Below are 26,324 nucleotides of genomic sequence, written 5' to 3'. Positions count from 1 at the left end.
TTCAAAGCTGTTAACTCGGTAGGAGGCTGTAGAAGAGATGCCCCATCAGAAGAGGCACGAGTAGTGCTGACCACCGGCCAACCTACCACTGCAGCTGAGCAAGCAGGGGGAATGCAGGAACGGCAGGACTGGGAGACAGTGAGGGGATTAGGAAATACAATACCAGGATTCTTCTTCCATTTCCTCTCATAAGGTAATTGGTCACGTCTAATTGAGACAGACCCCTTGTCTAGACTGGCTGCCGGACTGAACAATCAGACCAAATCCATAATTTCATAATGTCTGATGAAAACAACCTTCACAAATGAGGTAGTTAAAGGTGCAATGGTAGAGTGAATAAGGCATCTTGCTAATGACCCAGAGGTAAAGCAGAGCCTTACTTTTACTCTTCCTGAGAGCCGCTCTGCTCAATTCAGCTGTGTATTTGATCATTCAGGCTAAGGAAGCAGCGTGATACAAGGGATCTAAAATTTCAGTTGCTTCAACTGAAATATTTAACCTAGTGAAGCAAAGAAGCCTACAAAAATTATTTCATTGCAAGCCCAATTATACAGCATATACCTAACAATACCGGGAGCATTAATGGCTTACTGGGGAAAGCGCACCACCATACCGACTTCAGGCAGCTTCAGGTTTCTGCAACACAGGCAGCCCCTCTGGGCTGGTCAACCAACCCACAGATTGTGTGGAATATAATGATGGGTCTCAGCCTGGGGCAAGTATTAATAATTTTTTTTTCCTTTTTTTTTTCTTTTTTTCTTTTTTTTTTTTTTCCTGTGAGCATCTGCCCTTGATTCCATATGTCAGAATGTCTCCAATGTGCATATATTTCAGGTTATTACATTTAGTAACCTATCATTAGACCTCATTTCTAATATTCTAGATTTTCACCGAGACCCTAAGAAAAGAGAAAGCTGTTTCTCCAGCGGCATAAGAAACCTGCACTGCAGGCAAGCGGCCAGACAGGTCACATCTCGACGCTGTCTGAGAGCAGAGCCAGTTATAAATATAGCCAAGGTGTCATACATATAGGAGTTAAAAAGAGACTTGTGTACTAAGTGGCTGCTTGACACAACACGAAAATCCTTCTGTTGTGGGGGTTAGGTCTCAAACATTTACCACTTAGGATAGAGATTTCTTTGTCACCAGCAAATGAAGGCCAATCAGCTGCTAACTTCAGTTCAGGAATACGCCACTGGTGGTGGAGGATACCCAACACCTACTTAGCAACAGGGCTGCAAACCGTCTGCAAAGCCCTGAGGTGCCGTCATTGGACCCTGTACAATCTCTGTATTACTGTCACACATAAGAAAAAAGAGACCTTCTCTGTGGACCAAGGGTATATATACATTAAACAATAGAACTACGAGTGTCATCTTGAACTCTGCATATGTGTGTGTGTACGTAAGCAGCAAGAAATGACTTACTAGAAAGAAAGACATCTGGGTTAAATGTTCTTTTCACTTAGTTAATCATATGAAAGTGTCATTCTGGAGAACTTTGTGCGTTACGGCTTACTGAGGAAAGTGCTTTGTTCAAAAGCGATACGCACATATCAAATGTGAGAACATGAGTTCCCGTCTGACCTGTAAAATCCACCGTTTACCCTGCTATTTATGCGAGCTGCTGTCAGTTCATTTTTCACACACTCACATAGTGTTTTCCAATCTATGATGAATGCTAAACAAGATGAAGGTTATTCCTTGACACGTCAGAGTAGTGAGGAAATTAAATTACCTCTTTGTGAGTTCCGAGTTCAATGTATCCACAGAGAGGGTGAAACGCTCCTGTGCCACAGACATAAACATGGGTTCGGTTGTAGGGCTGAAGAACCCTGATGAAATTGGCACATTCTGTCTATTGGGAAAAGAAAGAGAAAGGTTAAGTTTCACGTTTATTCTTCTCTTTCACATTACGCGTTGCACTAGGTTATAGCCATAGTATTGGTGTATTTAAAATCAAAACTACTGTAGCGGAGACTGTTTACTAAATAGTTCAAAGTTGTGATGGCCGCAATTTTGCAGTGTCTATCTCCTAGGCAGTTCATCAATCAGACTTGCAAGCCTAATTCCGCTATAATGCTTACAGCCACGAGAAGCTGGGTGGTTGCAGCACAGTTTGGAGGATATCTGCTCAGCCCGTGTTGTAGCAAACAAGCCCCGTCAACAACTGCGCAGAGGTCGGAGAGCCGCTGGGTTAGTCGGGCTACCGATCCTCCTGCCTTTGCTCCCAGTTCAGGGTTCTGCCCAAGTTTTAACAGCAAAGATTACATGACCGAAATTATTGTGGTGGACTGAAGGGAGTCAACGTAGCTCTAAGGGTATGTTTTGGGTACGAGTGAACTTTCTTTGTACCAACCGCACCCTACTGGTCACTTTTATTTGGGCATTTCTGAGTCCTGCGGGATGCTTGGGTCAGTCCTGGCTCTGGCCGGGCTTGCTCCTTGCTGGTGTGCAGCAGAGGAGGCTGCCGCACGCTGCAAGGCTGCTACGTGGGGTGGCACGAAAGGCTTTCGGCAGCCCTCCCCAAAATTCAAGAAATACATATACATATAACAAGGCACTTCGGAGGGAATACACAGGCGCTACGCATACATTCAAGCTACCACCCTACACCTAAGTGAGAGGCACGCTGCACAGACAATGTAGGAAGCAAAATGGAGATATTGATGATCTATGGCCAAAACAAATATTCTCCTCTCTGGCCCTTTTCCTTTTGTCTTAGTGAAGAAATAGATCAGCAGAAATCCTCCATATAGACCAGCATCAGAATTTTCCCACTGCTCAGCAGAGGTGGTGTTTAGTTTTTGCCTGCTGTAGAGATAAGCGTAGCAATAAATTAGGATAAAAAGTTGGAATTCCTCAGGCAGAGAGCTGAGAGAGTGTTTTGAGCTGTAGTCCACCTTGGTAACAGACAAGCTGGATAGAAACCACAGGATTTGTGGAGAGAAAAGGAAGAAATTTTATTATACAGCCGGGAAATGTTTACATTTCTAGTGGGTTCTAGACATATGATGTAATCTGTGCTATGCAAAAGAGATAGGAAAGTTTTATTGTATATATGAATGCACCTTAAATACGCTTCCTAAAAAGACTTCCTAAAGATTTGTGGTTCCAGGGAAAAGCTAATGAGTCTGAGATTTTGTTTTAACCTTAACTGCAGCTGTCTGCAAATTAAGTTAATTTGTACTCTGCTCTGCTACTCTGTTTAGTTAATGAATTATAACGCAGTTACATTCAGGATATTCCCAAGAAAAAAGATGTTTGATGGGAAAGAAAGGATTTCAGGGAATACACTTCAGAGGAAAGGCCATTCATCTCTCAACTGCATTTATTACATACAAGGATGGCTTAGCATGATTGCATGATTGCTGCCTGCAATACTGAATATGTCTTTCTTGAAGCATGAACATTTAAAGAATAAATAGAAGAGTAACAGTTGGTTTTTTTTTAAATGAAGAAAAAACACTTAATTCATTAGTTCAGGAAAAAAGTCTATTAACAGTTTAGTAAACCATTTGTTGCATTTAGAAACAAAACCACAAACATACAATATTCTCAGCAGTGATAAAATCTATATACCATACTTACATGGGCATCTTTCCCAGCTAATTTGCATAATTCTACCTTTTCTTTTGCTGCAGGCCAGTAAATCTGTAACATAGTTAAAACAAGACAAAGAATATGAATAGTATAAATTGTCCTGTGACTGCAGTATAACTATTTCCTTGACTGAACAGTTAAAAGAGATTTATGCTTGTTGAAGGAATTTGCATGTAAATTGAAATGAACATGACTTCAAATACAGGGTTCCATTACAAGAAGCGAAGAGGCTTTAAATCAAAACCCCTGTTCTTTGTTCATTTCTTCATTGGCTATACATGTTTTTAAAAAGTGCTTAGTTGATCTGGCTAGCACACCTTGTCACCATTATGAATTATATTTTTTCTCAAAGATATGATGAGCCAAATCATCTTGAAACTAAACTGACTGCAAAACAAGGCAAATTGCATTTGTAATGAATTTGGTCCAGTGAACTTGGCATAGCTTTTATAAAAAAATACTTAGCTGTTACTGCCAATTTTCAAATGAAAAGAGGTTTTGTTCAAAAAACTAAAAGTAGCTTAAGGGAAATCTGTAGAACAAAAAGTACATTTGACAGAAATCAATAACGCATGGTTTAAAAATGTCATTCATCAACACTAACTGAGTTTACTGAGAAAATGACATGGAAGTTTAGAGGAGAATCTTGTACCTTAGAGAATTGGTAGCATATATTACAAATGTTTCTCTTTCTTCTTTCATCTGCACTGCAGAATTCTATAAACTAGGTTTTGGTGTAGATGGAGCCAGATGACAAATTGCTATCCGTTACTGCAACCCCAATTACGTTTGTGAAGAAATATCAAAGAACAACTCAGGTTCTGGTTCATTGATTTCAATTAAACAGTCAAAATTGGATATTATTGAGTATATGTTCAGTTCTATTAAATTCAAAATAGAAGATAAGTATAAAGTCTTCCAGAATCACCATGCTGAATATGGATCTTTTTTCCTTCTTATTTTCACAAGACAAATCTACAGCCAGTTCTCACTAAAAATAATAACAACAAATCACACTAAATTTTGAGTAAATATTGGTTAGGAAATTGCCTCAAGTCCCAGGAACCAGTATGCAGATTACTAGTAGTCACAGGTGCTTTAGAGTAGTGTTGAGTCTCAAATCACACTTTGTAAAATCTTAAATAGTGAAATATATGGGAATAAAGAATTATTATAATATGCATTAGGAAAATATAATCATTAAGAAAGGATGCACAACTCAACCACATGCAAGAGGCATTAACTGCTGTAATATTCCCTTTCTCTCACCCAGCTGCTGGCAACTTGTAGGATGTGGTTTGCCAAATACACAGGCTCAGTCCCACACTGGTAAGGAAAGCAAGAGTGCCCTGTATCAAATAGCTTTATCACTGTCCAAAATCTACAGTCACTGTTCTTCTCAACCTGGGAACAGTCTTTTTATTTCACTTCTTCCTCCTCTCTTCCCAGTGAAAATGGATGTATTGGCTTTCTGCAAGGAAATTAATTTCCTCTCAAGTGAATTTACAGTTACCTTTCTGATTAGAAGCTCTTAGTGAAGATAATGTATTTTGAGCTACTTAAACCTTAACCTTTTATAGCAATATTTACTTAAAGTCAGAGATAAGGCAGTATAACAACATCTCGGCACTGGAGCACAAATTCACTTTCCCAGAGCATTTTCTCAGAATGATGTCGTGATAGCATCCAGGTACGAAAACATAATCCGAAATCAGCTGTGCCAGTGTGTCTGTATTACAGAGCGTACAATGCTGGAAAGAATTGGAAACATTGCCAATCCATCGGGAAGAATTGAAGGCAGCACCAATGAACTCATCTGCCTCTGCTTGGGCAGAGTGGGATGGGTCTGGCTTATAGCACTGGTCTGGCGCTGGTGCCACTAACTTAAGGAGAAGGAAAGCCTGGGGCTTAAGAGGTGCTGGTGAAGAAAAGCTGACGAAAAAGAACAGCTGGAGGAATATAAGATCATGGATCTCCAAATATATTTGGCCAAGGAGACTTCAGCTGATATCTGATCTTCAGTTCTCTTGTACATAAACTTTACGCCCAATTCTGCCCAAGATTCCTGTATCAGAAAGAGAGAAGGCTAGAGGTCTTTGAGGGGTTTTGGAGATTTTTGGCCACTGTTTAGGCATCCAGTTAAGTAGACAAGGTCCCCTTCTGCAGGCTTCTGTAAATGTTCAGCTCTCCTTGCCAATGGCACAGAAGAACCGGACCCCTGCTTTGGGAGGTCCAGTTACATTCAAAGACATGTGCTTGAAGGCATCACACATAGTAATGGACTCAAATCTACCCTCAATTCTTGTACATATTCCTTCATGGGAAATGGTATTTGTCATACAAGCTGGACCAGTCAGGCTGAGATATACACACCCCCATTTCTATGATAATTGACCATAGTCAATTATCATAGAAAAATCAATTGTTTCACTTTCCAGCTACTCAATGGCCTCAGTATTTAGCATTATATGAGGCCACATTAGAGAATGAAAAGTGAAGCTAAGTGAGCCAACTTTAAAATCAATTTGTGATTATATATGGGGGAGTTAAAGTGATATTTATTTGCTTTCCATAAGAGAAATGAGAGGTTCCCAGAAACTGTCAGTTCTAAATTGTAATAGGTCAAGAAAATTGCATAATAAATAATGAGTCAATGTGCTGAGCAAGAAAGCATAAACTTTTTTTTTTTTTTTTTATTAGATCACACGCTGTGTAACAGTACCACAGGTCTGGTTCCTTCAAACACTGACACACAAGTAACTTTACACATGTAAAATAGTCTCACTGAATTCTCCCATGCATAGCTTATTTACATGCATCTGTGTTGACTTTTCTGTAGGGGGTGAAATTAACTCTTAGTACCATATTTTATTCAGACAAGTTACTTAGTTTCACAATATCCAAAAAGTAAGACTAGATGCTTGGGTAGTTTCTTTTATGGTTAAAATCTTTGAGCTTGTAGATGGTTTGATGCTTTGAAATTGGTCATTTTGTCTCTTTTTTTTTTTTTCAGTTTACATGCTGATTCACAATGGTAACATCTTATTTAACAATGTTTTTTTCCTAAATTCCCCAAAAATTAAAACCTCAAAGAAAGAAAAGAAACCCTAAATAGCCAAACAATATACAACACTGACATGTAAGATTATAATAATTTCATGTTACACAGTTATACGAATTTTATATATATATTATATATATACAAATATATATATACAAATATATATATTATATATACACAAGTTTTGTATATATAACATATCTCATGGTTGCATCTGTATCTGAAAAGTCTGGAAGGATCTTAGACAAGCTACTGAATTCAAAGGAAGAATGTAACTAGTTAAAATACATGAACTATACACTTAAACAGGATTATTTTCTTCTCTTAACCTTCAGTTTATTTTCCTTGCAAAATATCCATATCAAAATTCCAAAGGCCAGCTACTGTCATGATGTCCTGATTTCATCTTCTATAGCCCAATTAAAAAAAAAAAAAAAACAAAACCTTACCATTACTTTTAAATCATTCTATAAATATTTTCTTAAATTTAGCAACAAGAAAGAAATTAAAATCTCCTAATAAATGCAAGTTAATATGTTCTCTGCTAGCAGAGTGAAAGAAAACCTCCCGAGAGTATAAAATTAAGTAGTACATAAGCGTAGGACAGATAAGGTATCCCTTTAAAGGGTAGCTGGAAATTGATTTCTGATTAAAACAGAACATTAAAAACCACAAAGGTCCTTTTCAGATCAGGAGCAGAATAATTCCTGAAAGTAACATTTTTCCTTCCTCCAAACAGACATTTTTACCATAAGGAAAGAATGAAAAGGGAAAAGTGAATAGAAAAAAAAATAGATTGTTTACATACATAAAATGATACATGTATCATATATATATTGTTATATGTATATATAAATAGTAGCTGGACTCACTTCTAAGAGTTTCATTTCAGCAGCCATCTGTCACGAATTAACAATACTGGTTACAAGCGAGTATTTTCCTCATATTTCCGTGTCTGTCTTTATCCACTTTTGTTCCTAGGCTAACACTTCGACTATAAATCTTTAGGGGAAGTGATGCCTCAAAAATAAAACAGTTAACTCTGATTCCAAATACCCTGTTGTATGAAATTACAGTGTTTCCAAGAATCATCTCCAATGAAGTTACTAAATCTGGGATGATACAGAGCTTTACCAACAGAATGGAAAATACTCTGTGTTGTCACAATACCAAAGAGGAGGAACACAAGATATCTAAGCAAACGGCAGGCCTATTGGTCTTATTTCATCTGTTTGCAAGGCTTCAAAACAAATTTTTAGTTAGGGACGGAAGAACTTAAGTTTCCAATGAAAATGGAATAATGTACAAAAGACAATATAACTTGGCAAAGAGATGTTATTCCATGTTAATATTGTACTTTAATAACATAGCTGAAATGCATACTACATTAACGTGGTAGGGCTCCTCTTCATTAGGGCTCCAATTAAGTATTTCATAAGCTGCCACATGGAAACTGATTAGCTCAGCTGGCAAAACCAGGCACTATTACAAGAAAAAATGGTCTGATAAATAAAGAGCTTGAGGTAGAAATTTACTCAAGGAGTTCCTCAAGAAATACTGTCAGAGCTCATCCCATTTTGTATACCCTTGGCAGAAACTCAGCACTCTGCAACAACACATGCAGGTAAGAAAAAGTTGGGAATCACCACTAATACAAATGAAGACTGGTAATATTAGGCAGGAAGAATCAAAGGGCTATGAAGAGCAGAATTATAAACAGTTAGGGTATAAACTGGTCATAAATAAATACAGACTGTAGATTAAATAAATGTGCAACATCAGACTAATGAGGTCCTGATCTGTAGAAACAACCTTCCTAAAGGAGTTGCACAAAGTGTCCCACAAGGCCCCTTGCAGCAGATTTGGACCAGGTTACGAAAGGAATAACTGCTACGTGAGGTAGCTGCTGCTGATAGCAGGGAGTGAGGCCAATTGACCAACATGACTCCTTCCAGTTTCATGTCCCCAAGATAGTCACGCTCATGCCAGCAGCAAGCACTTGAGTGTCTCATTGAGGTCGACGGCTTTCAGCAGCACTGGGGCTTTCTCTGGAGCCTCTCACGTGCTTGACGCTGCACACGTGCTTCAGCACTTCACTATCAGCACAGTCTCTGGTAGGAGAAACCCCAAAGTGTTTTATTAGTGGTACAAGTAGCACCAGCAGGATGTGGCCGTATCTGGAGTGAAGGACATCAGCTGATCAGCATGTCTCATAACACTCACTCACTGAATTTGAGTCTTGTGAAGAAAGGGATTGCTTCCTTCCTATTTCGAAGGAACAAGAGGTGGTAGAAGCACTTAGGGGAAAAATACACTGACTTATATAGCTACTTGGTGCAGCAAGAGAATGTTTGCTTTCTTCCCTTGTATTATTCTATGTACTAGATATTCATTATATCGATGCTTGAGGGAAGACGTGCAATAAAACTACAGCTTCCGAGGCATCAAAATGTCTCATTAAGGTTTTGTGAATCATGTAGGTGATAACTCAGAAGCTTAAGCTCATTGGTATGAGTGAATTCCCCATACGACAGTCCCAACTGTAGCTTCCAGAGAACAAAGCCAGACTGAGCTGTAAACCCATTGTCATGCTGTCATATGTGATACACTCCTCCTGAGAAACTCTCCTCCATGAGAAACTACTCCCCTATGTGAAAAGAAAAAAAAATGGACTCATGACTTAACCCAAAGGGACCATAAAACGGGTACAGTAAAGAGGGCAACATGATCCAAAAACACCAAGGCAAACCAGAAGACAGTCTAATCCCAATTTTGCCATTGCCTTACTGTACGTGACAGTCAGGTCTCAATTTTCCCACCAGTAAAACGACAATAATGTGACTTGCTTTTCTTTTTTATTCCCCCACCTGAAGAACTTAGTAATTCATAGCTGAAAAATGAAAAGCAATGAAAAACAGTAAGATCAAAGAACACTGAGAAAAGATACAACAGTGATCCAATGCTGAGACTGTCACACTGCTGTGTAAGACAATATCATAAATGTCACACCCCAGTACCGTAAGAGTGGGTGTTCGTGGATTGCTTCCTGAGAACTAGGACTTTTGTCACTTCTGTATACTCACCCCAGGTCACTTCACTGCAAGCAGTAGAAATTTACTGCATTTCCCGGCAAACACTGGAAAGAATTTAAATGCTTTTTTTAGTATTATTTTGCTGAAAACTGAGAGTATTTTAATTAATGGGAAAATGAGCTGATTTTAGCACAGCATGCCTGTATACCAGTTGCTCTCTAAATACCTCACATCTGTTGCATTCATGTGTGCGGTATGGGAAGTCCACAACTTGGGGAACTGGACAGATTGTTCTCATATACAAATCCTAAGAGGAAGGTTACCCTAAGCAGTTCTTGTAACTGGCCCCCACTATACTTGCTGTACTCTGGAATTCACTGTTTTGAAGTCATCAGCAAACAAAGTAAGTTAATACATTTAAGTTCCTTATCTGAATTTCTCCCTGTATTTGAAACCTACCCAGATTGTCTTTATAGTTAGATTTTTCATCTAGCTTTCTTTTTAATAGTTTTATCTCAGAAATAAATAGTTTTATCTCAGAAAAATCTCTACCATCTGGGTCGGGGCAATCCCAAGCACAAATACAGGCTGGGCAGGGAATGGCTGGGGAGCAGCCCTGAGGAGAAGGACCTGGGGGTGCTCATTCACGAGAAGCTCAACATGAACCAGCAGTGTGCGATCGCAGCCCAGAAGGCCAACTGTATCCTGGGCTGCATCAGAAGAAGCAGGGCCAGCAGGTCAAAGGAGGTGATTCTGCCCTCTACTCTCTTGAGACCCCACCTGGAGTACTGCATCCAGCTCTGGAGTCCCCAACATAAGAAGGACATGGACATGCTGGAGAGTGTCCAGAGGAGAGCCACGAGGATGATCCGAGGGCTGGAGCACCTCTCCTATGAGGAGAGGCTGAGAGAGTTGGGGCTGTTCAGCCTGGAGAAGAGAAGGCTCCAGGGAGATCTTATTGAGGCCTTCCAGTACCTAAAGGGGGCCTACAGGAGAGCTGGGGAAGGACTTTTTCCTCGGGCATGTAGCGACAGGATGAGGGGGAATGGCTTTAAACTGGAAGAGGGCAGGTTCCGATTGAACATTAGGAAGAAGTTTTTCACTTTGAGGGTGGTGAGGCACTGGCACAGGTTGCCCAGAGAGGTTGTTGAGGCCCCATCCCTGGAGGTGTTCAAGGCCAGGCTGGACATGGCCTTGGGCAACGTGGTCTAGTGGGAGGTGTCCCTGCCCATGGCAGGGGGATTGGAACTCGATGATCTTCAAGGTCCTTTCCAACCTAAACCATTCTGTGATTCTATGATTCTATGAAATACTTAGAGATCCCTGAAAGCCAGGAATGTATTCTTAAATCTCTTCTACTTTCATATCTGCCACAGACCTTCCTTCTTCCAACAGGTATTCCTACATCTGACACACTAATTCTCACACTTGAAATATACATCCAGGGAGACACATGACCAGAATTTCCAACTCCAATTATTTCAAAGTGGCAGAAAACTGGATCTGTGAAAGATATAATTTGATATGGCATGGGGGCAGAGGAGAAGAGAGGGTGGAGGGATCGCTTCAGAGTGATACACAACCCTGCAGGAAGTGTCGGTGCTGGTGCATGGCATTAATTGAGTCATTACACTGGGAAAAATGCACTGGAAGTTGAAGGAAAATAACAGTTGTGTATTTGGATGATGCACTCACAGACTTTTGGTAGCTTAAATTTGGCAGGTGGCTTTTAGAGTGAAACCTCTGATTAGGACCAAGTGGGCTTTCTATATTGCACCTGTCTGAGACTAAGCAAGATCTCCACATGCCACAGCTCTCATCTTAAACTGTGATCTCTCTCCAACACAACTTAAGAATAGCCAGGGCTTTCAGTACTTAGGCGTCTTCTGAAAAGTGCATTTTCATGTGTACATTGTGAGCATATGCAAAAGCTTAAAGGAAATGGACCAGATGCTGATTTCATTTACACTGGATTAAATCTTGAAAGGCTCCAGTGCTTTTACACTTCATTTTCCACAGCGTAACCACAGCAGACTTCTGACCACCGCCTGTTTCTCCTAAAAGGAAACCGTACACCAGGATTTTTAGGGTAAATGGCATTGCTCCTGACATGTTTATCACTGCAGACTGAAGACAAATCCTACCTTTGAAAAAGTCAAAGCCCAATATGAGCAAGTGTTTTCAGAGAGCAGGATATTCTGTTCTTTATACCTAAACATATGGGTAAAATATAAAAATGACAGCGGATGTTTATGGAAACATAATTTATGGCAACAATGCAAAAGGAAACAACAGAGACACTCTCTTCCACCTAGGGTTGCTGTCATTATGGTTACATACCGCTTTCTTCACATCTTGCCCGTCTGTTGTTTTGGGTCTGTAAACACTGTTTAAAAGCTTCCGCCTTGTCTACACAGGTGCCTGAATTTAAGTTTATCAAACGATTTTATGGACTCCAAAAGGTTTTCAGAGCTTCAAAACAAGAGTTACATAGCTCAATGATAAGAGTCCTCCAAGGCCTAGCAAGCACAGTTATCACGTCTGTCTCTGGAAGTCCCTAACCTGAAGCACCATTACAGCTTCTTCTCACACTCTTCCTTCAGTGTCCACTGCTGACCATCTTTGAGGACGGGATATGGGACAGGACTAGACTATATGGATACTCAGTAGAACCAGCCTTGTTCTATTGTAAATGATAGGTAAGATGGTTTCTATTTCTATTAATTTGGGGAGGAAGGGAAATATTTTAAAATTGGTAGAAGTGAGTATCCTGTGAACTGCAACACCCAGAAAAGTTCCCTTAGTTTCAAAAGCAGGGCCACCAGCATGCATTTAATGCCTGGGAACCAATTCCCCATGTGCGGATGGTCAAACCATGCCCTTCTCAAATCTCAGCCTCGCTTCAATTCTTTTCTTGGAACTTTTTCTAGTCGCAGAGACTGAGGACAAACCAACATGATCACAGATGGACTCATGACCATCCTCCTCCAGTTCCACCGGGATCATTCTCAAATTCCCCAGTCCTCATGGACCCACTTCCAGAACTTTAGATATCTCCAGTGGTTTCCAGGTGATTCTTTGGCCTTCTCCAATGCTTCCTGACAAGCCTTTTTCTTCTGACAGGTTAAGAAGGCTTCACCATAAAGACAGTCTACAACTTTTGCTAACAGGTAGAGAGCTAAATTCCTTTCGCATATAGAATAAGCAGCACATAATTGGTTAGGAAGGACCAATCCTGGTGTTACTGTGTTTCAAGATTGCAGTAAACATCTCAGACTCTGTGTGTATTCCTGAGGCTCTGGCTTGATGGCAAGACCCAAAGCCTCCCTTCAGTGCTGGTTAAATTCCCACCAGCTTCATTCCTCATTGAGACAACGCTTACAGAGACTGACAGAAGGTTTCGCAGCACAACGAAGGTAAAATTTGGCTCCTAGATGTCGAGGGTGCTGTTTTACATAAATAGGCATATGTATTTGTATATATGTTCCCTTTCCCGCAGAGGTGGGTGGGTGACACTGCAAATATCGCCCAGTGATAACAGTGCTGACATATAACCTCACTGGGACTGTTGGTAAGCGCTGGAGTTATAGAAAGGTACAGAGTTTCTGCGCAGCTATTTCATAAGCATTTACCGAGCTGATATACATACACACGTGCATATGTGTTTTTTACCGTGAAATACAGATAAAAATCAATACAAGAGGTCATTAAAGGATAAGTCACAAGACAGCTGCACCTGGTAATGCCAAAAAATAGTAGCAACCACAAACTAAGGATGCTCCGAGGGACGATAATTTGTGACCCTGTGCCAATACACACTGGGGCAGATGAAAACAACTTGTTCCAAAGCCGCTATTGGGGATCTGACATGTTTATCTATTTGGCCCACATGCGGCTGTGTCTTCTAGCACTGACAGCCCCTGCAGGTTGGCAGCTTTTCAAAAGCTTGTCAGCCCTTGATAGCATTCCTATTCCTGCAGAGATGGGCGGGTCGCGCTGCGGATTACACGGTGATAATGGTGCTGACACGTAACCCCGCTTGCACTGTTCGCCGGCGAGCACAGGACTTACAGAAAGGCGCACCATTTCTTTGCGGCTATTTCATAAGCGCTTAGCCAGCTGACAACATTTCGTATTTAGCATTTATTTAGTTTAAGGAGTAAAATAACAAAGGCTTTAGGCAAACTTACAAGAACATCCTACCTACCAAAGTAATCTTTCCCGCAGGATCCCAGAGCTTAGGATTCCTATAGAATTTCTTCTCCAGATTTCCAGCCTCTCATGCTATTAAACACGTTTGTTTGGTTTACACTGCTCTTCCACTGGTTATGGCATAGCTGTCTTCAGATTTCTTGTCCACATTTGCAATTCCCTGGTAAATACAAGTTGCTGCTCTTTTCTTTTCTGCTTTCTTTTGCTGAACACCTTTATTTTACTCATAGGAAGGAACCACAAATCCTCCAGTTTATAAATAGCTTGCAACACTTGTCAGGCATCTAAAGATCTTTCAAGAAAAGACCACGGCACTTGATAACGCTATTCCTGCAGTAGGAGCTAGAGGCTTCTGTTCGGGACAAACTCACAGGAATTATAACCCTGTTACAGAAAGATGATTATCCTGTGCTAAGCTTTAGATATTTGTAGAGTGGAACCATTTTAGCTTACTGCATTTGTCTCTCATTCTGGAGGACTTTTCTATTATACTATTGTCTTACTGTTGTTTTATAATAAGGTTTGCAAGCACTGGAAACAGGATAGATATTTTCAAGCTGCCAGCTAAGGAAGTTTTCAACCAATTACTCAATAAATTGAATAAAAACTACAATGATTTAAGAAATTCAAACTACCGAAAAACTATTGATTTATTTCATCAGGAAAAATATACCAGGAAATAAAGCCATAACTTAATATATGTAAGTTAAATTAACTAATTTAGGTGAATAATTAGTTTTGAAAAAGGAAGTTGTTAAATGATATATATGTACACATTAAAGAAGGGAAAAGGATACAGTGCTTTGGATGTTTCTTTGAATACCATTCCAGAAATATCTGAATATAGAGCATCAGACTCTACAATATAATCTTGCCAAGTAATTATATCCACAGATGAGGATTTTCTGAGAGCAAACTGTTGGGGATCCTGATTTGGCTTTTTGGTGTATCAGTAGTTCCTAATATAACGAATATCTGAAATTGAGACCTTTTTTAAAGTAATCTGAATCTACCCAGCACAGAGTGTTCTACAGCTCATGTTCAGTTCTGTTTTAAAGAAAGAAAAGACCAAACTATGCACAATTTTGCATTCTAGTTTCAAAGCTCTTACCCCTCACTCGCCCCCCTCAACTTGCTGTCTTTTAACCCTCCTTCCTCAAAGTTAATAAAAACATCACTTATAGGCAGAAACTTAATATTCTAATCAATTACTTCTCATTTTAGTGGCAGCGTATAAACGTTTTTTTTTTTTCTTTTTTTTTTTTTTTCTTCTCCAGGCGACCCTTACTCCAGAGGAGTACAAAGGACACACTTCAGACCCTTCTCGTCCCGACATGTGTGGTTTCCTCGCACCGGGAAAGGCTGGAAGCGCGCCGCCTGGCCTGGCGCCAACCCAAACCACGGTCAGTCTAAACACCGTGCCGGCAAACGCTACTTTCTGACACTTGCCTGCTACTGGAGAGTATCCTTTAGCGTTGAGACCTCCTCAGTGACTGAGATTTATACACAGCCACTCACGCAACTTCCTTCGTCTCATCTCTTCCCTCCCCAAACACGTTTCTACCCACCCAGCACAGAGGAACCGAAAAGACATGCTTCTGTGACATAGTCTTGTGTTACCCGGGCATTTACCCAGGAGCTTAAGTTTATAAAGTTGCTGAATGCTTACAGAGATATAGAAATCAGCACAGCAGGATCGCCGCAGAGCTTTTCAGTCAGTTTTAGCTATTTAAATATACTTTTCCTCAGTGTTTTGCCTGAAAACTTAAAGATGACCTGAATGGTTAGACTAAAAATTAGAGGTATTTGAACCTGCAGACAATCGTTTCTTTAGTCCAGATATGCAAGCGGCTGTGAATTTTATTCCGTTGCTTCAGGTTACCACAGATATGTAGCCATACATTCTCTATTCAGCTTACCAAATGCAAATTTTCATTCCAATATAAAGTGAGTCTTTGCTCTACAGTATCTCTATTAAATGGCACCGTGTGATCACACACTGATTCTCCTGGCTCAGTCTGTGTTCTGCTCTTCTTGGGAAGCACAACACCCATAATGATAAGTGGTGGTTTGGCTAAAGGGAAAATGTTACCAGCTTGGATGGAGGGGCGGATCATGCAGGGTGCTGCCGCCTCCAGAAAGCTCGGAACTCATCAAGCCCCACTGAACATAACGGGAGGTGACAGCACTCGGCATCTCTCAGGAGGTAAGCAGCATCCCACAGAAGCAGAAATCTGCTTTTCACACAAACATTATTTTTTTTTCCTACAGAAAGCCCATGCCAGAAATCAATCTGTAGTCTGAAAATTCGCAATGTGAATAATGCTGTTATTAATGCAATATCCTGAGGAGATGCCGGTTTTTGAACAAACTGCTGACGCTACTTAACACAAGTATTTGACAAAGCATCCCAGGGAACAAATTTCCTGAAGCACTCTGAATCTGAGTTTAAAAAAAACAAAAAACTGGCATATGGAGCATCGCAGAAGTCAAAATAAGAAATAAGATAGTCAGCCTGGTACTGTATCTCTTCTGTACAACGACAGCAAGTGTTGCACTCAAACACATGGGGCAAAATAGTCTCCTGCTACACCTGCTAAACCCCTGCGCTGCAGTTGTATTAATTCAGGGTCAGTTACCTCTTCAGAGCTGACAGCAGAACAAGGTAATTTAAAACCTCCTTCTGGTGCTTAAAGAAAATATCAAACACAGCTGAGAATTTAAATTTTCCTCAGTAAGTAGCATATCTGGAAGAAGCAGGAAAGCCATTTTCACGTGTGTTCCTGTGCAAGCATCTGTTTTTTACATGTAGCAGCCAATTGTGCTTACAAAAGCTCCAATTCATCTTGTCTGCTAGAAATACTGAAAGCTAAATTGCCATCTTATTATCTGGAGTTAACTCATTGTCATAGGGCATGGGCAAGGGAGTACAGTAGCTCCCAGTGGAAGCTTCTCCGATCACTACTAATTCTAGGTATTAATACAAATGTTAATATTAAAATTACCACTAACATTTTTACCATAATTTAAACCATTCAAATTGCCTCCGCTCTGTTTAATATCACAGTAATGTAATCCCTGTGATGCCAGGAAGCAAGGAAAGAGCTATCTTCAGTTACCTTCTTTCAAATGCATGAAAGGAGGCTGACCATGATCAGAGAAATTAAGAAGCAAACATTCAGAGCTGCATTTTTGCTGATATTTTCATATTACTTTCATGCACTGCAAGGCCCCTTCAGGTAGATGACCTCTTGCAGGACATCGGTCTCACACCATGAGAAATCCGTATAACTTATAGGAGGTGAGATTATCAAATTCTGGTACACAGCATTGTACAATGAATCTGCCAGTTACACAGTGAAGAAGGGAAGAAAAAAAAATAAAAAGAAAAAAGGAACAAAATTGACCTTATGAGATGAACTCTATGCAAAACAAACTGACCTTTTTTACATTTTTGTTTAAATCAACCAAGTTGAGCAGGAAGATGTGGTCTTTAGCCCCGATTAGCAGCCGGCCCCTCTCCTCATCTAGCAGCAGGGTTCGAAAATCAAGCCCCTCCGTTGAGCCCAGGAATGGGATGCAGCTGTTTGAAAGCAGCAAGTCTGTGGGAAAATGAAGAAAATCTTTATAATCAAAATGTTTACATATGACTCATTGGTGTCTTTTATAAATATATGCAACCAGCATGGAGCATGCTGGTGAGATAACTACAGTCTTCGAGCATGTCTTTCCAGGGTCTTGATACAGTTCCTGTTAACCTTGGTTTTCTTACTTCCAAATTGGGTGATATTTACTTTCACAAAAAAATTTTCTGTATGAAATTTTCTTAATAAGTTACGATAAAGGAATCACATTCTTCAATAGAAATTAGAAACACAAAAAGATCTTGCAAAATATGTGCTATACCTTCCCTTTGTTGTAAGAAAACTAATATATGTTTATATCATCATAGTCATGGATACACATGAACAAAGATCAAAATCTCACCATATTTGGTGCTCTACATACAATGCAAAAAAGAAGGTCCGTGCCAGAAAGAACAGTTAGGAACAGGGAACAGTGGTTATACGTGGCAGGTATTAGAGATTCAGAATAGTTTGACTTGGAAGGGACCTTCAAAGATCATTTAGTCCAAGCCCCTTGCCGTAGGCAGGCACATCTTGCACTAGATCAGGTTGCTCAAAGCCCCATCCAGCCTGGCCTTGAACACCCCCAGGGATGGGGCAGCCACAGCTTCTCTGGGCAACCTGGGCCAGTGTCTCACCACTCTCATCATAAAGAACTTCTTCCTTTAGTCCAATCTAAACCTAGCCTCTTTCAGTTTAAAACCATTGCCCCTTGTCCTGTCACTTCAGACCCTGGTAAAAATTCTTTCTCCATCTTCCTTATAAGCTCTTTTTATATATTGAAAGGCCACAATAAGGTCTCCCCGAAGCCTTCTCTGCTTCAGGCTGAATAACTCCAGCTCTCTCAGCCTGTCCTCACAGGAGAGGTGCTCCAGCCCTCAGACCATTTTTGTAGCCCTTGTCTGGACCCACTCAAACAGGTTCATGTCTTTCTGGCACTGGGGACCCCAGAACTGGATGTAATACTGCAGGTGGGGTCTCATGAGAGTATAGGGGCAGAATCACCTCCCTCTGCCTACTGGCCATGCTTCTTGTGATACAGCCCAGGATATGGTTGGCTTTCTGGGTTACAAGCACACATTACTGGCTCACATCGAATTTTTCATCCACCAGTATCCCCAAGTCCTTCTCTGCAGGACAGCTCTCAATCTGTTCACCACCCTGTCTGTGTTGACATTAAGGGTTGTCCCAACCCAAGTGCAGGATCTTGCACTTGACCTTGTTGACCTTCATGTAGTTTTTATGGGCCTACTCCTCCACCCTATCAAGGGATCTTCAAAGATCTTTTGGTCAAACTAGATGAATGACAGCATCCCTTCCCTCAAGCATATTAACTGCCCCACTCAGCTTGGTGTCATCCACAAACTTGGTGAAAGTGTGCTCAGTCGCACCATGTCATTCATGAAGATATAAAATAGCATTGGTCCCAGAATGGACCCTTGAAGGATACCACTCATTACTGATTTCCACTTGGACATTAACCCGTATATATGGTTGAGAAAAACTGGAAGGAGGAAACAACCATATTGTGTATAGAAAGTTTGATATAACGTTCAGTTTGTCCATTGTCTAATATTAAGTTCTGGTGACACTATAGAGAATTGCTACAATTAAAATTTCAATAACCATGGAGCAGAGGTATATCCCTAGGGCACAGTCTTGAAATGAAGGCAATACAGAGGCATATTAAGAGGAGCATCCAGTAGCAACACCTCTGAGGTCCTAAGTCTTTACTTTCCTTACAGAGGTGGCAACGGGTGGCTGTTCCTGCATCCTTATCCTGTCTGCAGAGGAAGTTTTCCCTATTAAAAGCACAAATTTGACACTTAAATTTTACCGTGATTTAATAGTGGCTTCCAATCTCTTTCAGAAGGTAATTAAGAAAAACATGTTTCTCAATGAAACTAATGAAAGAATCTATGCTTCTCCTGTAAAAAAAAAAAAAAAAAAAAAAAAGAAAAAAAAGCTAAAAGGCTGTAAAGTAAAAAGTCTGTAATCTTTTGCTTAATGAAGAGTCTGCGGACGTAATTCTGGATGAGGACACAACTAACGTATAGAAAAGAGCACAGTGAGAGTTTAGTCGTGTTGAGCAGTCATTAATTTGGGGAGAACAAAAATAAACATATGAATCAGTTCCTCCACAAGCAAACTCTCCAAGCTAAACTATTCAGAAATCTTGGGACAGAAAGGTAAATCCTGTATTTAATTGAATATAAAATTAAGTGTATTTCCACCTTGCTGGCACTGGATGGACAATGTCTCCTTCCTGCTAGGGAGGCCAGACTTACAGCACAAGCTATTTACACTTCCTGATCATGATGAAAATCCGGGCCAGCGTTTTGCAGAGTAACTCCTGAACAAAATAAAGAGGAAAAAAAAAAAAACCACCAAACTTTTTTCTCCAAGGTCTCTCACAAAACATGTGACAGGCAAGGCAAAGATTAAATCCTGTTGCTGGTTTATAAACAGCACTGTGTGAGAAAAAATATTTTATCATTATTAGTCTGACTACCTGGTATATAATTATGACAATTATATTTTGGCTCAGTCACTTCTACTTAAGCTCATGTGGTTTTGTCTGGCTCTCTGCTGAATGTTGTTACGGTACAGTCTGAAAACAAATTGTCTTGTACTTCAGCTCCTATTCCCCTAGGTGAGATTTATTTGGCAGTATGTTGAAAAAAATCTTACTTCACGTTGAAAAATTAAATCCAACGTTAAGCACTACACTGCTTTATGCCAGCGCTGTCCTATCTTTCGTGAAGACAAAGATGTCAGGGGTATTTTTTTCTAAATTAGTAACACTTTAAAAGACCTGCTTATTAATTGACAGCAAGATCACTTCGGAACAACTTATGGTTAGCATGGTACTATAAAAAACTAAGTCCTGTCCAACTACTTCTTACAGTAGAGCTGGCTGATGAATAGCCTGGCTGAAGAATAGCCAAACCAGTTACAAACAAACAAAAATTTTAAAAAGGAAAAAGAAAAGCCCTTTAAACCCACAACTTCTGAAGGTTAGCTCACTAGCTCACTCCAATAGTGTGTTTTCACCCAATAAGAAATAAAGATGTTTTCCTCCTGAAACATTTTTTTGTTGTTATTGGGTTCTCTGTTACATGACAGCCACCTCTAGTCAAACAGCTAATTTTTGTGTGACATAAATGTGTCTTCATTAGATGTCATACTCTGTATAAACTCCTCCTTTGTTTTTTCTGACTGGAAATTCTTGGTACTGGATATGATGGAGGTGTTTATTGGGAAAGGATTCTCTAATGCTGACCATAGCACAGCAGGAGGTTTTAGCTCCCTTGGGCTACTCAAATTCTTCTCAGTTGATCTCTAAAATACTGTTTATCAGCTGAGCATTGCTACAGCACATCATTTCTGACTAATCGTCTTTCTCTTCTCCACCCATGACATAAGAGCTGGCTGAATTACTAGATTATCTGATACACGGTTTATGATAATAAATGCCTTATTAATTCTGCGGTCTCAATTAAATCCCTATTTAATAGTTCTGCTTCCCAGATCGGATGGAGGGAAGGAGAGAAACACAGGATCACAGTAACTAGTCATTCACAGGCATTAACATAAATAAACAGGAGAGATTCATGAGTTTCACAGGCTACTGTATTTCAGCAATCCACATCACCCTCTGCTGCTTTTAAAGCTCCTCTGATGACAATCTTCCACTCGTATCACAGCGCTCGCCTGCGGGACACGGGTAACTAAGATGCAAAATATGAGGGAAAATTCCTTCTCATCCCCAACCATGGCAATTTGATCTGAGTAAGGATAAATGATACGTTTGTGCAAATGCTCTGAAGCACTTTCATTGCTTAGAGTCATGCAATCCATGGGCCTTTGCAAGTGTGGCACTTGCCAAAATATGTAGACCTGATTCTCCACATACCTCAAAGGAGATGACTGAGACTGCTCTCCTCTTCCCGTTTCTTTCATATTTGGAAGGAATGATCTCTCTAGCGACCATCCCAAAAGGACATTTGTCATCTATTGCTTAACACTTCTAGTATTTCTTGGTAAAGAACCACCTAGAACTGCTACAACAGGAAGGGAAAAAGCTGTCTCATGACTGAAACACCCAAGTGGGAATGAGCCCTGCCTGGTGCCTTGTACAGCCATTTGCTTCACTGCATCATAAGGAAAACATTTGTAAAACGTTCCAGATTGAAACTACAGCACCGTACGCTGAGTTCTTACTGACGCAAATAATAACACAGGCTGCAAAGTGCCGAAGAATCAGGTTTGCTCAGTTATTTACTAACTATTGAAAAGAGCTTGGAAATAAGACTCTGAACATGGCCACTGATAAGATTAAAACTGGAACATGACCTAATAAGATTTGTCAAGTAAACATTAACAGAGAATTTATTGTTACAGCCAAATTAATCATTGTTATCACTCCATAAAAGCAAAATAATCCAATCTTACGGGTTGAAATTGCCCTTCACAGCGAGATATATTTAATATCACCAAGGATATTACACTGGAAAAATTTACTATTAAAAGCACTTTTGCCCAATGGTGTTTGAGCTTAGAGCAAGCTGTTGATTTGAATCACTGCATCTCTGTAGCCAGGCTCGTATAGAAACAGCATTCTCACAATGCACAGAAACAAAGTTAGTTACAGGGGTGGTCTTTCACAAGTACATGTTCAGCACTTAGTTTGTAATGTGTATTTGCTGTTTTACTGAAAACTAAACACTTTTTTCCAGTCTGGCGATTAAATGAATATTTAGCAAAGTCCCTTTCTGGGTTAATATTTCACTGCTGAGTGCTAGAAGCTGGAATAGTGACTGTTTTTTATTCACTTAGAAAAGTATCTCAGTGGACTTGGCTCACAACAGCGTGATCATTGCTTACTTAAATAACCTCCAGCAGCAGAGCCATGGCAGAAAGGCTTGGAATGAAAAAATGTCATTCTGTTCTGGTAACATGCATTTACATTTATAAAGCATATTTAGACCGCTTAGCCTCAAGTCACATATGTGGTGACTGTGCTGCTGTTCCTCCACCCTGGCATCGTGTAAGCATGCAGCGATCTGGAATCACTTGGTCAAGACTCAGAATTGCCTCTGTGGCCAGTCACAGGCATTTGTGGATTGGTAGCCTTTGCCTAAATTGGCAGAAAGGGAACTCCTCGACCTGTTTCAAAACAGCTGCATCTAATGACTCCTTTGAAGGAATCTGAATTTAAATTCTGTAACTTCCATATATAATAATAAAAAAAAAAAAAAAAAAAGTCACACCATTTTCCTCCAGTTGGGAGCAAGTTCTTTCATGTACGGTAAAATACCCGTGACAATTTACATGAATATTGTGTGAATCCTCACCTAAATTTGGGGGATAAAGAAATGTCAATGTAGAAATTTACTTAATTCCTAAAGTGTTCTGAGTTTTAAAGATCCAATTGACCCCAGATGTATTTGTATGAAGGCAAAAAGAATAGTTCCAGTCTACTACCAATCTCTACTACATATTGCAAGAGGCGAGTTATATTTTCTTTAGCTGCATCTCACCATGGGCAATGATGATTTGTTGTGTATGCCATGTGGCTCTCGTTGCTATACAATGAATTTTATTTGGCCTGGAGGAAAACGTCATATTCATGGCACAGCAGGGCCTTTCCGAAAGGATATGGATTACTGGGAACAGAGAAAACATGATTTCTTGTTGGCACAATATTGTGTCAAAGTCTTGGTTCTCTTTCTGAGACACTTCTGTTCCTCTTTTAGGATTGATTTGTTCTTCAGGAGACTATTACAGTCTAGGATGGTGACACTGGAAAGAGAAATTTTTCAATGATTGCTCCAAAATTCAGGAACCGATTGCTCCAGGATTTAAGGCATTTTAGGGGATTTTTACTTTGAGCTTCGGGCACTTCTATGGGCCTGCTCAGCAATCAGCAAACTTAAAATTTCCCACATATCTATTTGCAAATACTAATTGATAGATGTCAAACCTGGCAGCATTTTACGACCCAGAAAAAATCATAAATAATTAAAGTAGCTCCATTATGCACTATGCTTCTCAAGCCATCATTACAGACAATGGTAACTAAGCAATAGCGCTCTCTGTGCAGTGGTGTGAAGATATTTTTTACACCTTTTATCAGGAAGCGACAGATCATATTCTCTTTGGATAACCTTCAATACAGCTACTCCACCAATAAAGAGGAAAAAAAGAAAAAAAAAAATGGAGCTCATGCTGTGGGACCTGATTCTCTTTCATATCAGTAAAGCTCACTTGTAAGGAGATGCTTCAGCAGGATCAGAATTGAGACTACTGCAGATGATTATTTAGTTCATCTATTTCGGAGCCAGTGGTTAGAATCAACCTACAGTCCTGTCTTTGTCTGACTGTGCTTTTTAAATCTGAAAAAAATGATAACACTGTAAAACAAAATAGGTAGGTGCTTACCACCAAAAATACGCCCTGTTAAAGCATGGACTAAACAATTCTCGCTCATGTTTATGGAAGTGTATTTTAGTTGCGCTTTAACTGCAAATAAATTTGACTAGTGAAGCAGCTGCACAAATAACTTAAAGTGTTATTATTTCAGAGATGATTAAAGCTGTTTTGTGACTTTTTGTTATTGGTGAAAAAATGCAAAGGCTCAGCTCACAAAATTCACAGGGCCAAACTAAATAATTAACTTTAGACAGCACAACTGAAAAGGTATCTGAGTAAAACATTTGTTTTTCTGAAGAAGACCTAAGACCGTGGATTTACACAGGTTCCCTTTTCCTAAGTGGTTTATCTTTCTTGCAAAACTGCCAAAGTAAGCAAACTCACTGTTGTTTCCAAGGCCAAATTAAATCACCTTTTTTTTTTCTTTTTTAAAGTGATACTGTGGCTATTTAAAGAATATGCACTACAAATGTAATTTAATAAAAATGACTGGCAAGCATATGAGCTTTGGTAATGTGTAGATAATTGCTGGCATCTCATCACACATACCTGTTCATTAAGAATGACTGGCACATTGATAGACTTAAATAGTACCAAAATTTCTCTTTACTTGAAAGGCAGAACAGGCAAACAATGGAGTCATCACCTCTATTTCCTCGTTTTCAACTGTTGGGACCAAACTTACCATTTTTCCCTCCTCACCTCTCACAGATCCTGTGTAATGGGTAAATAATCTGCCATTTGACTGAAATCTGCTTTCTTCCACTTCAATCTTATTTCAAATTCCCTTCAAAGAATCACAATGGTGAGGGGATATTGCCCTCTAAGAGCATAAGATTTTTTCCTTGTATCTAGCAGAGTAAAACTTTAGGCCATTAAGTTTTCTTCTTGACCATATAGAAGAGGAATTGTCAACTTAACTAGAGACCGAACTCTAGCCCTGTCTTTTAAAATTATCTTCCAGTGACCTGAGTGTCAAGCAGCCGAGATAAAACCTCAGCCCTATTCTGAGGGTGATAGCTTATAAACTCACCTATTCCTAAGCTCTTCTGAAAATCCACATTAATAGATCCATAGTGACAAATAACCTAAGAGTTTACTCACCGTAGGAAAAGACAGCTCTAAATGACTTCTACCTAGTTAGAACTGCAGTTTTTAGATATCTTGCATTAACTCAAAGTCCTTTACTTCATGTTAAGAAAGTTCTTGAGTTAAGCATTTCCTAGCCTCTTGTTCCTCCCAATCTATCATCCAATCAAACACATAGAAAGCAAGAGAGCAGTGAGAGGCTTCAGGTGGAAATAATGGCAAAACACTCTTTGACTGGCTGGTTTGAAAAAGCTGAGTTAGACTCACCAATCATGAATCAGTTTTACTGTTCCAACTAGTCTACCATCTCATCTTGTGAACCTTCAAGCTGCCTTTTAGGTGCATAAACATATAACCTGCAGTTAGAAAGGCATGAATCTCATGGAGGACATAGCCAGGAGGGATGAAGTGTGGGGATTAGTCCACACTCTGAGGAACAGGCAACACAAAATGCACTGACAATAGGCTGTGCCTACTAGCCACCTAACATCGAAACCATCTCAGGGGTCTGGGACTTGCATTAACTTGCACAAATGAACATACTCCACGCTGCAGCAGCGGACTCGTTCTTTCCTGCTTGGATGGAGATGTGTATTGTACTTTGCAAGTACATCCAGGTGTTAAAAATGCAACACGGTGATCACATTTAGCATTTTAAGGCACATAGCTCTTCCTTTGTCAAAGGATGGTTCAGAAAATATATGCAGTGCTACCCCTCCTTTCAAAATAAATTACTGTCATTGTAGTGCACTTGCCTTCAAAATAGTGCCAACCCTTTGCTTCAGAATTTACTCTCTTCAGAGTGATGCAAATATGGCTACAGTATTTTCAATCACCTGTACCTGAAATTGTCTACTAACTGCACCTTCAGAGAACCTTCTCAGAACATGATGTTCTTTGAAGAAGCACAGAGCATCCTGAGGACAGAGAGAGGAGCTCTTCGCTACATCTTATAGCCCTTATATCATAGAATCATAGAATTAGTGAGGTTGGAAGGGACCTTTAAGATCATCAAGTCCAACCATTAACCTACCCTGATAAAAACACCACCACTTCTAAACCATGTCCCTAAGCACCTCATCTACCCTTTTCTTAAACACCTCCAGGGATGGTGAATCCACCACCTCTCTGGGCAGCCTATTCCAATGTTTAGTAACCCTTTCAGTGAAAAAATGCTTCCTAATATCCAATCTAAACCTGCCCTGACATAACTTGAACCCATTTCCTCTTGTCCTAAATATCTGTGGGCTGGTAAAAAAAACAGTGG

The 26,324-nt window shown here is 39.9% G+C and overlaps 1 protein-coding gene across 1 annotated transcript in view; it reads right to left on the bottom strand.

The window, feature by feature from the left end:
• The window catches only part of SEMA3D (semaphorin 3D), a 146,386-nt gene that overhangs the window by 65,003 nt on the left and 55,059 nt on the right, over positions 1–26,324 (bottom strand). The window contains exons 3-5 of the mRNA XM_082498678.1: positions 17,349–17,509; positions 3,591–3,653; positions 1,738–1,857 (exon numbers count right to left, since the gene is read on the bottom strand). Of these exons, the coding sequence (XP_082354804.1) occupies positions 1,738–1,857; positions 3,591–3,653; positions 17,349–17,509 (344 nt within the window). The remainder of the gene's footprint in view (positions 1–1,737; positions 1,858–3,590; positions 3,654–17,348; positions 17,510–26,324) is intronic.

Source organism: Vanellus vanellus, assembly GCF_965231255.1.
Source record: "Vanellus vanellus genome assembly, chromosome: 1".
Lineage (NCBI taxonomy): Eukaryota > Metazoa > Chordata > Aves > Charadriiformes > Charadriidae > Vanellus > Vanellus vanellus.
Note: the sequence above shows the minus strand (reverse complement) of the source record. Positions and strands in the feature narration are given on the sequence as shown.